The sequence below is a fragment of the Dipodomys spectabilis genome, unplaced genomic scaffold, assembly GCF_019054845.1.
Source record: "Dipodomys spectabilis isolate Male_0828 unplaced genomic scaffold, ASM1905484v1 ptg000095l, whole genome shotgun sequence".
Lineage (NCBI taxonomy): Eukaryota > Metazoa > Chordata > Mammalia > Rodentia > Heteromyidae > Dipodomys > Dipodomys spectabilis.
In genome coordinates this window covers 622,894-635,998 of record NW_024870772.1, presented here as the reverse complement: position 1 = coordinate 635,998, position 13,105 = coordinate 622,894, and the positions used below count along the sequence as shown (strand labels likewise).

The following is a 13,105-nucleotide window of genomic DNA, read 5'->3' as shown; positions in this document are numbered from 1 at the left end:
TTCATCAATCCCACTTGTTAAACTCTTGGAAAAATAATCTTTCAGACATACAAAACTTTGAGTGTGTGTGTATGTGTGTGTACATGAATGCTTAGCGTGTGTTTTGTGTTCTTTGTAACATCAAAGGTAATATTCTATCTTTAATATACAATCTAAAATGTTCATTGATGGGCAAACAGCTAAGTATACTTGTCTCAGCACAGAATTCTATGTTAATAATAGAGTATTGCAATTATCAAGAACTGTCAAACTTTTTAAATAACTGTGCTCATATACTGAAAGCTACATGTTCATTTAAAAAGATGTCGAAGAATATAAATCAGCATAATACTTTTAGTTAAGTTAGTAGAATTTTGTATCAGGCTAAGATATCTGAAACATCACTAAGCTATTTTCCTATGTTTTTTCTTTGCTTTATGAAAAATTAACATAAACCTATATAATATTGTTATAAATTTCTGGAGCAGTAAGTAAAATTCTTATCTGCTTTTGACATGTTATTTTACTTATTGAGAAGTTAGCTCCTAAAGAATACAAAGAAGCAGATGTATGTCAAAAAAGGTCAATACCAATATGCAATGCCTGTGTTAGCTGCAAAATACAAGGACGCTACTGAGATAACAGAGGATACAAAGCAGCCAGAGGTCCAGACCATGGAAAGAAAAGAGAAAAGCACCTCGCATCTGATTTACCAAAAAGTAGGAACAGATTGCCTTTCATCTTTTAATATCTTTTAGAATAATGGAAAAAAATGAAGGAGCTCTCAAAGTACTTGAGGTCATCTGGCCCATTCACTATTAACACATATGTGACAAACACACAGTTGAACAAGCTGAATATTATACATCTGACCTCTGTGAAAAAAAACCATAAAAGGGATCTAATTCAAATATGTTACATAACTAGAGCTCAGTTATTCAGTAATCTGTGATTTTATTCAGAAACAAATTTTATACTGCTAATTGTTTCTAATTTTGTTTTACAAATAACTAATATGCTTACCTCCAAATTACATCATACACAGGATCAAGACAAACACCAAATCCTTGAAGATCTTCTTGTTCAGAGTCATTGAAAGTTTTACAACTCCCATCCACTTTATTTATCAGAAGACATTTAAATGGAGGAGGTTCTGATATAGAAGCAGGTACCAGTCCTAACAAAGACATACATACATATAATTTTACTATGCTTTACCAATTCATATTCCCCAAAACCCAAAATGTAAGTAGTACTACCATTTCACAGACAAAGAAGCTGAAACATCTAAACAGCTTAAGTAAAATCTTCAAGTGGCAGAATTAAAACCAAAACTTTTAGCTGTCTAAAGCCATAACACATGTTCCTAATGCGTATGCTATACCACTTTACTATGTAATTATTCCTTATACCTGGGACAAAAGTATAGAGGAATATTTTGGAAAGGAAACTTCCAATTTTGATCATAATCCATCATAAAATTAAATTTATTTAAAAGAACAACACAGAGAAATCCATTGCTCAAAAAATAAATTTTATCCTATTATAATTTAGCTCATAATTCTACAACTATCTATCACATGAACAGCTTGATTAGTAGATCTTTTAATTCTTCCATTCTTATAGCACATAAGCATACATAAATCCTGATACTTAAGAGTACTCATTTAAATTTCTGCCAAATGAAAGAAATAAAAACCCTGTAAGACCACATCTCTTTATAGTGAAAGACAATCCAGGCAGTACCAGTCAAAGATTGGGAGAGGACATCTGTTTGTTGTTGGCATTACCTATTATGTGTTTACTGGCAAAAATTTCTGATGTAGCAAGTACATGTGAATTAATAAGTGCTTCATCAATTCGTAAAAAAGTCTGGTCCCCACTTGCACCTATCCAAGTGGCTTTTCTTCCATATTTTGATCCAATGTTAGGCATGGAAGCTGGCTTTGCATTCCAATATGGCACATCCAAAATTGGTCGGCCCAGTTGTCCTTTCTAAAAAGTTAATAAATAATATTAACAATATTGTTTAATAAGTAATCTATAATTTTATAAGGAAACCGTAAACAAATTAGATATGAGATCTTATTCAACTTAAGTTTTAGTTTGTTATTCTTTTATAATTGTACTTTTATTATCTTATGTACAGAGGAGTTACATTCAGCAAATCAGTTTATAAGTACAACACATCTTGATCAGATGTTACCTGTTATTTATTTTCTGGGGGTTTTTTTTTGGGGGGGGGGATTGTTTTTGTTTTGCCTATCCTGGGGCTTGAACTCTGGGCCTGGGTGCTATCCCTGAGCTTTTTTGCTCAAGGCTAGCACTATACTACTTGAACCAGTGCTACTTCCAGCTTTTTCTGAGTAGTTTATTGAAGATAAGAGTCTCACAGATTTTGGTACCCAGGCTGGCTTCTAGCCACTATCCTCAGATCTCAACCTCCTAATCAGCTAGGATTACAGGTATAAGCCACTGGTGCCTGGCCCCATATTTTTAATACACATGAAATCTGTATCCAAAACTTATATAGTAACTATATATATATATATATATATATACACACACACATATATATATATATGTGAGATTCTGAAATTTAGATGCAGGGACACAGAATGTATTTACAAGTCAGCCATTCTTAAATCTATAGAAGTTTACAATTAGAATTTCTAAGACTGGAGAACAATAATAATTAACTGATTCATACCTTCCACTTACACTCCTACTCAAAAAATTAAAAACAAATATAGTAAGTAGAGAGACTCACATATGATTTAAATCTTTAGCAGTATTAAGAGTATTGTACATCGTGACACTTAAGAAGTTTGTAACTTAAGGAAGAAATCAAATTACCAGAGTTCTCTTTACCCATCTGACCCTATAAGATGAGAATGTGGAAGGAATGAAAGAGGAGATGAGGAAGAATAAATAAGTACAGAAGACTTAAGAAAAGTACAGAGCAGGGCAGTGGTGGCTCATGCCTGTAATCCAAGTTACTCAAGAGGCTGAGATCTAAGGATCGCAAATTGAAACCATCCCCGGCAAAACAGTCCCTATGAGACTCTTACCTCAAACTAACCACTGAAAAATCAAAAGTGGTCCTACGGCTAAAGTGGTAGAGTGCTAGGTTTGATCATAAATGTTCAGGGACAGTGCCCAGGCCCTACAACCAGAAACAACAACAAGAAAGAAGGAAGAGGGGGGGGAGGGGAGGAAGAGAGAGAAAAAGAGAGGAGAGGAAGAGGGAGGGAGAGGAGGAGAGGAAGAGGGAGGGAGAGGGGGTAAGAGAGGGGATAGGAGAGGGGGAAGGAGAGGGAGAGAGAGGGAAGGAGGGAAGGAGGGAAAGAGGGAGGAAAGGAAAGGAAAGGAAAGGAAAGGAAAGGAAAGGAAAGGAAAGGAAAGGAAAGGAAAGGAGGGAGGGAGGACGGCAGGAGAAAGAGAAACAGAGAGACAGAGAAAGAGAGAAAGGAAAGAGAGAAAGAAGAAAAGAGAAGAGAAAAGAAGTACATACAGAATTACTTTCTAGAAGGGAAGTCCCAGGACTGGAAGGGTGGCACAAATGGCAGAGTATCTGCCTATACCTGCCTAGCATAGGATCCTGAGTTCAGCACAATTTCAAGGGAGAAAGTCTTATCTTTAATGTAAAATACTACATGAGTCAGTTAAACAATAAATGGGGCAATTCACAGCAGAAGCTATGGGTGAGGGAATTAGAAATGAGCAGGACCACTCTTACCCATCAGACTGAACCACATTAAAAGGCATGACAGCACATTCTGCTGGCACTCTCAAACACAGTTGGTATAAAGGAAAGTAGAGAAACTGTTGGCATTTCACCAAAACACAAAAATATTCATTTTTAACCCAGTAATCTTACTTATTGGAATTAACCTCAAAGATATAGCAGAAAGTAACTACCTCAAAAAAATGCTGGAAAGCACTTTGTAAAAGAGTGTCTAAGTATAAAAAAATCTTAAGCATTGGTATTACCTATTATGTGTCTACTGACAAAAATTTCCATGGACTACTATAGAATGTTAAAAAAAAATATATAGAGTAATTCCTAGGAGATACATTGAAGTAAAAAGAGGATATACAGAATATGAACTTCTAAGAAAAAGATGAGGAACACTATGCACACACTATGTAAGATATGTGTGTGCACTTATTTATGCTTATAAAAAGGAATAACAAGCAGGGCAAAGCATTCACCTACAAATGTAAAGAGCTTGGGGAAATAGACATGCAGAGAAATGAAAGGGGGTAAATTTGCCTCGGTTCATTACTTCTGTACCATACCAAAGACATAAAAATAAAGAATGTTCTATTTTTTGTGTCATATAATGTTAATTAAAATACCATATAATCTTCAATATAATAATTTTCAATATAATAATGGACAAAGAAGAGCTGTGGCAATGTCACCAATGAAAAGAGACAAAACAGACAGAATAAGCAAATGCAATGTCTGATCCTATAATGGAGAGAAGAAATTTCTAAAAAATTATTGCTGAATCAATTGACAAAATACAAACTAAGGAATTCATTAATAAAGGACTGGAGAACATATGAATTTTTCTTAAAGGTTGCAAGAGAAAATGTTTTATTGTACATTCACAAATACAAACACACTTGAGCATGTTTATGTACATCCAGAGTAAAAAAAAAGTATGTGCAAATATGGGAAATATAAACAGGTCGAAACACTAACAAGTAAATATGGCTAAATGTGTAAGTATGCTATAGATGCTTATTTTTGCCACTGTTTAAAAGTTCCTGAAATTATTTCCAAATGAAATGTATTTCTAAAGTTTACATTTAAATTATATCCTAAAGCCCTCTAGAATTCTGAAGTTACCCACTATTTAAAGATAGTTTAAGTTTAATTGCACAGCCATAGGTATATTTTCCTTGGCTTCCTTGTGCCAAATTATACAAAATTCATAGAACATTCTCATTCTATTCAAGATTTGGAAGAAGAAAAAAAAAATCAGACAACGAAGAAGACACCGAAGAAAAGGACAAAAGGAAAGTACAAATTTAACCAAATCTAACTTTTCTGAAGTAGGCTTTAAGAAATCAGATAAGAAACAACCTTTCAAAGAATTAGTTCCACTGAATGGTTAAAGGGCTTTGATCTGGAATAAACATGTCCAATTCTAACGCAGCTATAAAATACTAAAATGCAATGCTGAGCTAGAAAAGAAAAATTATCTGAATGTCATTCAGATTTTGTATGTTAAGAGTTAGAAAAAATATACATACATAATTATAATGTATTTCATTGTAACCAGAAAAAAGAGCTAATGTAGACAAATTATGAGGCAAGAGTATTAAAGCAGTATTAATGTTTACAAAATTTCTTACAGAAAAACTTCCAAATGTGAAGACTTGTCCATCCATTAAAAGAACTGCCGTGTGGTTGCTGCCTGCAGTGACTTGTGTGCTAGGGCCTGGCAAGGCTTGAACAAGAGTGGGGCATCCCCTAGATTTAAACAAACAAAAAATTAAGTCAATTTCTTACAATACTTAACTGAAATTTTTTTTAAAAAAAAGAATAAAATAGGAGTAGAAAAGTTAAAAGGCACTAGTAAGAACATTCAGTAATTATTCTGGCACAATATGCCTGTCTTCATGCCAGGTTCTGAGTAGACATAAATGAAAATGACACAGGCACTGACTTGAAGATTATTTAAGACATGTTTGGAACTTACTAGTCTAATAGTGGGCATGTATTTTTAACTTTCCTGAAATATTAATGCTACCTTTGTTTTTCCAATTGGTTGATTTTGTACACTGAAGAGCTTATTAAGGATATCTACAAATATCTGTTGAACAATATTAAAATCATGTGATGCCTAAACAGGAATTCAACACAGGAATTAGATGAATTAATTTTATACTCCCCTTTTTGAACTTTCCTCTCTAGGCTGTCATCTTAGATGACAGCACAGTAGTTAATGAGCAAGTACCATGAGAGGCATTAACAGCAGCAACTATAGGCTCAGGTACTCAAGTGGAGCTAGACAGCATGGGTATGATTCCTTTTTTACCATTTTGTAAAAGTAAGACTTCATTCACTTTATGTTTCAATTTTTTCTTCTATTACATAGAAAATAATAACAAGCAGTATAGAACTCATAAGGTTCCTGTGGATAATGAAGAAGTTCATATATGACAAGTGCTCAGATTCATGTCTGGCATATGGAAACAGTTAATAAATCATAACAATTATGGAAAATGACAGCTTAGTAGCTTTTCCTACTTTTATGATTTTATCAACCATCTTCAGTAACCATTATTGTTAGAATAACCACTACAGAAATCATCCACACACAAAACAGGAGACCAATGAAACTGTGATCCTTTGAGCTTTTTAAAATTACATTTTTAATGTGGTTTCAGAATAGAATGAAAAATGAGTTGCAAAGGGGCAAAAATAACAGCTGGATGTGTAATAAAGAAAATTTCACAAAAATGTGAGTGAGACCAGAAGGCTGGAACTAGGAGTGTCCAATGGAAAATAATGGATGATCTGACAGCCTGGTAGGAAACAGCTGATGAGGCTCTGCAGAGGAATGGTTATAAGGCAGGAAGGCTTTTGTATTTAAACAGCCTCAAGGTGATGGTAACAATCACTTCACTGTAAGAAGGAATGAGAGCTAGGAAGGTTATTAGAGAGAAAAGACATCTTCATTTTCCTTGTGAGACTTTTTTTTAACACTTTGTGCATGGAAAGGAAACTCAGACATCTTCTAAGAAAATGTGGCATAAGGAGTCACTGGAAAAAGTTTCAAGACACATACCAAATGCTCCAGAGAATTAAACATTCAATTAGCAGAACCAAGTGTCTTTGGTGGAATTTGGACACTATATTGTAGCAGACAGAAGCAAACAGTGGAATCAAAAGATAAGAAAACAAAAACGAAAACAAGGGGACAAAGGGAAAAAGGAAACCAGCTTGGTTTTTTTTTTTTTGCCAGTTCTGGGACCTCAAATCTGAGCCTGGGCACTGTCCCTTAGCTTTCTTTGCACTCAAGGATAGCTCTCTACCACTTGAGCCACAATACCACTTCCAGCTTTTTCTGAGTAGCTTACTGGAGATAACAGTTACAAACTTTCCAGGCCGTGCTGGGTTCGAATTATAATCAGATCTCAGCCTCCTGAGTAGTTAGGATTATAGGTATGACCCACTGGCACCCAGCTTTTTTTTTTTTTTTAAAGATAAGAGAAATGAAGAAGTTTAAAGCATGAGCAAAGATCAAGTTAAGGAAAGGAAGTCAGAAAGAAGATAAGAAACAAAACTCTAAGGAAATGGAGAGTCTAAGGAAAACGCAGAGAGTCCCTGCCAAGGACAAGGGAGGCCTGTCTCTCATTGGAACATGAAGAATGGAATGGAAAGTGTATTGGGTACAAGAAGATTTGCAAGATTGGTGTGCTGAAGAATTTCTAACCACTTTTATTTTTGTTATGTGAACAGAGATATTCTGTGCTGAGAAAAATGGGTGAATATAGCCTTCAACATTAAAAACAATCAGCTCAGCCAGCGCCAGTGGCTCATACCTATAATCCTAGTTACTCAGAAAGCTGAGATCTGAGGATTGTGGTTCAAAGCCAGTCCAAGCACACAAATCTGAAAGATACTTATGTCCAATTACCAGTAAAAAGTTGGGATGGAGCTGTATCTCAAGCAGCAGAGCAAGAAACAAAAACAAACAAACAAAAAAAGGAATTGAGAGGCCATGAGTTCAAGCCCCAAAACTGCCCCCCACCAAAAAAGAAAAAAAAATTCTGTTCATTTAATCATTTGGCTGTTAAAAAAAAACAAACAGATAAATACCTATATCAGAGTTGAAAAGACTGATTTTTAAGATAGATTGAAAAGGACTTCTATGAAGTTTATGAGTTTCAGAAGATCTCGAAACTCTAAATTTCTAAGCACACATTTATCTTTGATATTATAGAATACATATTGTGTTTTTCTAAAGAGAGAGTCTATATATTTCATTAGGTTCTTTTTTTTGGGGGGAGGAGGGGTCCAGTCGTGGGGCCTGAACTCTGGGCCTGGGCGCTGTCCCTCAGCTCTTCAGCTCAAGGCTTGAGCCACAGCGCCACTTGAGCCACAGCGCCACTTCTGGCTTTTTTCTTATGTGGTGCTGAGGAATCAAACCCAGGGCCTCGAGCATGCAAGGCAAGTGCTCTACCACTGAGCCACCTTCCCAGCCCCTTCATTAGGTTCTTAAAAGGCCTTAAGACAGTTCACTACTGTCCATTTTAGATGGACTGATTGTATTGGAAAATAATCTAACAATCTCACAAGTATATAGGCCTGAGTGCAACACTTTTTTTTTTGGCCTGAACTCTGGGCCTGGGCACTGTCCCTCAGCCCTTCAGTTCAAGGCTAGTGCTGTACCACTTGAGCAACAGCGCCACCTCAGGCTTTTTCTGCTTATGTGGTGCTGTGGAATCTAATCCAGGGCCTCATGCATGCAAGGCAAGCACTCTGCCACTGAGCCACCTTCCCAGCCCCATGGGTGAAATACTCTTAAGCTCCACTGCAATCTAGACAATTACCCCTCAAACTGGCTCCCCTCTTTTTCATGGACAGTGACAACTATAATAATATATCTGAAAGCTCTTCTTTTCTATGCCTAGTCTTATCCTAAGTTTTCTTTCATTTTCTTTTACTAGATCATTCACATATCAAAAATGTGTCATTTTTTCTTTCCTTTGATGAAAGTGGGGTTTGAACTCAGGGACTCATACTTGCTAGGCAAGCACTTTACCGATGGAGCTGTGCTCAACTCTAATCCTTTGCACACCTAATCCTGTATTGACACCTCCTTTTTATTTATTTTATTGTAAAGGTGATATAAAGAGGGCTTAGTTACAAAAGTAAGATAATGAATACATTTCTTATGGAACCCTCATTTTCTCCCACTTTCCCTCCCTCCTGCCTGGCTCCCCTCTTCATTTCCAACACACAAGTATCTTGTGAGTATCACTGTTGCATTGGTTTATCCTTTGTCTTTTGTCTTCTTGAAAGATAACTTTCCATTATTTTGGATGCAAAGCACCTTGATTACATTAAGTAGGATATGGACTTGACTGCTCTAATGAAAGCTAATACATAGATAGAAGATTTTTCTCAGTTGAGTAGCATTACTTGTAAAGAACCAATGTGGCAGTTCATGGTATAAGGGACTATTTCAAACTTTTAGCTTTGTCACTCTTAATACATGGTTATTGTTGATGTCTATAATGACATGTCCAGTTCCTGCTAGCATGCATGCATTCTACCAGCAAGTTGCAAGGTCAGAAAGGGAAAGAAGATGTCCACCTTCCCTTTCATGAAGGAAGAAAGAGAGGGAGAGAGCGAGAGAGCGAGAGGGGGAGAGAGAGAGGGAGACAGGGGGAGAGAGAGAGGGAGAGGGGGAAAGGGGGAAAGAGAGAAAGAAAGGGAGACAGAGGAAAGAAGGAAGGAGGGAGGAAGGAGGAAGGAAGGAAGAGAGGGAGGAAGGGGAGGGAAGGAAAGCAGGGAAGGAGAGGAGGGAGGAAGGAAAGGGGCGGAGGGAGGGAGGGGAAAAGAAGGAAAGGGAAGAAAGATGAATGATTCCAGGATTTAAAAAATAAAAAAGGAAAAATGCAGTACCAGTTTCTCCAAACAAAAAGTTAGCAGGTACCTGGAATTGACATCCCCATGTCCCAGCTGCCCATGCTGCCCATATCCAAATGTATAGACATCTCCATTTTCCATTAAGACCACTGAAACCAAAGCAAACAAAGTTGTTTTTTCATCATATATACTTTGTATTTCTGTCATAACTATAAGAAAGTATAGTTATTTTAAAATGTAAGACCTTTAAAATAGGTAATGGAAGCCAATACAAATATATATTTAATGGAAATCAATCTGATTTTAGTTCTCAAAATATTTTAAGTCATTACAGACTATTTTCATTAAATCTCATAAATGCTAGGTAAAAGCATTACAATTTAATAACTGGTTCAAATCAACAGCAAAATTTTATTCATGGATATACTACATATTAAATAATATTCTTTAATACCTAGAATAATTATAGGTAGTAGATGGGTTAAAACTTGCACATAATTATGCATAACATTAATGGCATGCTAGGTTTATGTCTTATCAAATAATAAATATTTATGTGAATTTTACATGTTAAATGTCATTTAACCTAAATGTCAATAATTTGATAAGTTATATGATTTGATATATTTTAGAATATTATAAAATCTGGCAATGCACCTTTCTCATTGAACATTAACAAAATATAGGATCATATTACTAAAAACCACAGCACAATGCCAGGCACCAGTGGCTCAAGCCTATAATTCTAGCTACTACTCAGGAGGCTGAGATCTGAGGATCTCGGTTCAAAGCCAGCCAGAGCAAAGAAAGTCCGTGAGACTCTTATCTCCAAAAAACCACTAGAAAACTGGAAATGGCACTGTGGCTCAAAGCCTTGAGTTGAAGAGCTGAGGGACAACACCCAGGCCCAGAGTTCAAGCCCCACAACTGACCAAAAAACAAAACAAAACAAAAAAAACCCCACAGCACTTTATATCGAAAGGGATCTCAAAGATTATTTCATCTTTAATAATTTCTTTAATTAAGTTATCAAAATAAATCCATCAGAAGACAGACTAAAAGATTGTTGCAGCAGTGCACAGTGGCTCACATCCGTAATCCTAGCTACTCAGGAGGTTGAGATCTGAGGATCACAGTTCAAAACCAGCCCAGGCAGGAAAGTCCGTGAGACTCTTATCTCCAATAAACCACCAGAAAACCAGAAGTGGCACTTTGGTTCAAATGGTAGAGCACTAGCCTTGAGCTGAAGAGTTCAGGGACAGCGCCCAGGCCCAGAGTTCAAACCTCATGACCGAACAACAAAAAAAAAGATAAATGCAAATGCCTTATAGATTGGAGGTTGCCACAGTGATACAGAGTTAACATCCTTTGTTCATCAAAACTAAACAAGTTATTTAGCACAACTGTAAAAATGCAGTTATACCCTAAAGTTCCAGCTGCTACCTGAATGGTGAAATCCACAGCTGACTTGTACTGCTCGAAGCTCACAATCAAATCGCACAGAGCCAGGAGGGTATGTTGTGATTTTGCTTGCATCCTTTTCTCCTCTTTCTCCACTTCCATCTGTAAGTGTTATAATTTGTAATTAAGCTATGATCCATCTTCAAAATAAAAATTTAAATAACTTTACTATGGAAGGACAAGAGAAAAATGTTAAAAAGAATAAGCAAGAAGAATCTGTGCTGTTAGAAGTGACAGATGGAGACTCTACCTGCAAAGAAGCAAATTTGCAAAGATTGGCAGTATTTTTGTTCGCAAATATCACTAAGTCAATAAAAAAAAAGATAAGATACAGCTATGAATTAAACCTATTAAGCTAATCTGTAATGTGATGATTAAGTTACATGAATAAAGTTGTAGAGATAAAATATACATTTTATAAGGGAAGATTTAGTTTGTATAAAAATATTACTGCATGCAAAGTCATTTGGCAATTATTTTACTTATTAATATTATTAGTGTTCCCCATTTAAAAAAAAAGTCCTAGTTGACTCACAAGTGACATATTTCTCAAACAGATCTCAGGAAGGCTATACTGTCCACCAGTATTGCTAAATTTGCCTAAACTTTAAAAAAAATAAAATAAACCAAAGAGCTTTATGCAGTGCATTGCAGTTCAAAGACCTACTCTCATTCATCTATCCTGTCCCCTACCACACAGTCATTCTGCTTTGCGGTCTTATTCCTAACCCCAAATATTACCCTCAACCAAACCATCCTTCTATCTCACCCTCTTCTTTTTTTTGTCGGTCATGGGGCCTGAACTCTGGGCCTGAGCACTGTGCCTCCCCTCTTCAGCTCAAGGCTAGCGCCCTATCACTTGAGCCAAAGAGCCACTTCCAGCTTTTTTGCTTATATGGTGCTGAGGAATCAAACCCAGGGTCTCATACATGCAAGGCAAACACGCTACCACTGAGTCACCTTCCCAGCCCATCTTCATGACTAGTTTGACATAGAATTTTCTGCCATTCTAACCATAGCACCAAAAAACACATTCCAAAATAAAAAATTTCTACTTTGGAATATGTAAATGAGAGACAACTTCCTATTCTAAATCAAACATAATATATTTCACTATTAAAATATAAGCTTTATGTAATCAAGATTAAATTCCTTATACACAAAATAAATGAAAATACAGAAGGAATTTCAACAATTCCACTAATATAAACCAGAGTCTCTTGCCATGTGACAAATCTATACAAGTGTATACACTACGTAAACACATACATGAACTCATAAACACACATTTTACTTCTTGTATTTTCATTGCCCATTTTGGACTATTAAACAGAATAACCTTAAATCAATTTATTTTCATTTCATTCTTTCTTTTTAATCTAAGTTTCAACAAGACCCAGCAAATTAAGCTTGACTTAAATTATGACTTGTTTCTCTATTTAAGTAACTACCATTTCAAAAAGCTCTAAACTATTCATAATACTACCACAGTAAAACCTCACTAATTTGGAATAACAGAAAATAGGTAGATCCATGTAACTTACTAAGAAAGTACTAATCATAGGACATTTAAATAAAAATTCAGTTTTGTTACTTTTAACAAATGCAGACTATAGACTGAATGCTCAAAAAATAAAATGGGTTCACCTGCATTATATTTGAAAAATAGGCCAATATTACATTAAAATGTACCATATATATATATATATATATATATATATATATATATATATATATACACACACACATATATGAAAGTCCTCTGATATACAGAATTAACTGCTGGACCCAGAGGTTGAAGGCACATTGAATGGAATCCTTCATTTCTTGAGCCCTTGCTTTGAAAAGCTAGTGATTTAGACAGGTTTCACCTTAAAAGTATGACCCTGAAAATTCAGAGGAAGAAATTACTTTGAAATTTTTATTCAAAAAAGATCATATACACTGCATCTAATAAAGTATCATAACTTCTGATTCAGTGAGAGGTTTTACTATGAGAATGTAATTCCTCTTCTGCTCAATTTTCTAAATTGGGTTTGCCAAATG

At 35.6% G+C, this 13,105-nt stretch overlaps 1 protein-coding gene across 2 annotated transcripts in view; it reads right to left on the bottom strand.

Moving 5' to 3' along the window:
* Mycbp2 (MYC binding protein 2) overlaps positions 1 to 13,105 on the bottom strand; it is a 234,775-nt gene that overhangs the window by 141,774 nt on the left and 79,896 nt on the right. For both annotated transcript variants that reach the window (XM_042685653.1, XM_042685654.1), the window contains exons 19-23: positions 11,042 to 11,161; positions 9,666 to 9,747; positions 5,350 to 5,467; positions 1,770 to 1,974; positions 1,003 to 1,156 (exon numbers count right to left, since the gene is read on the bottom strand). In XM_042685653.1, the coding sequence (XP_042541587.1) occupies positions 1,003 to 1,156; positions 1,770 to 1,974; positions 5,350 to 5,467; positions 9,666 to 9,747; positions 11,042 to 11,161 (679 nt within the window). The remainder of the gene's footprint in view (positions 1 to 1,002; positions 1,157 to 1,769; positions 1,975 to 5,349; positions 5,468 to 9,665; positions 9,748 to 11,041; positions 11,162 to 13,105) is intronic.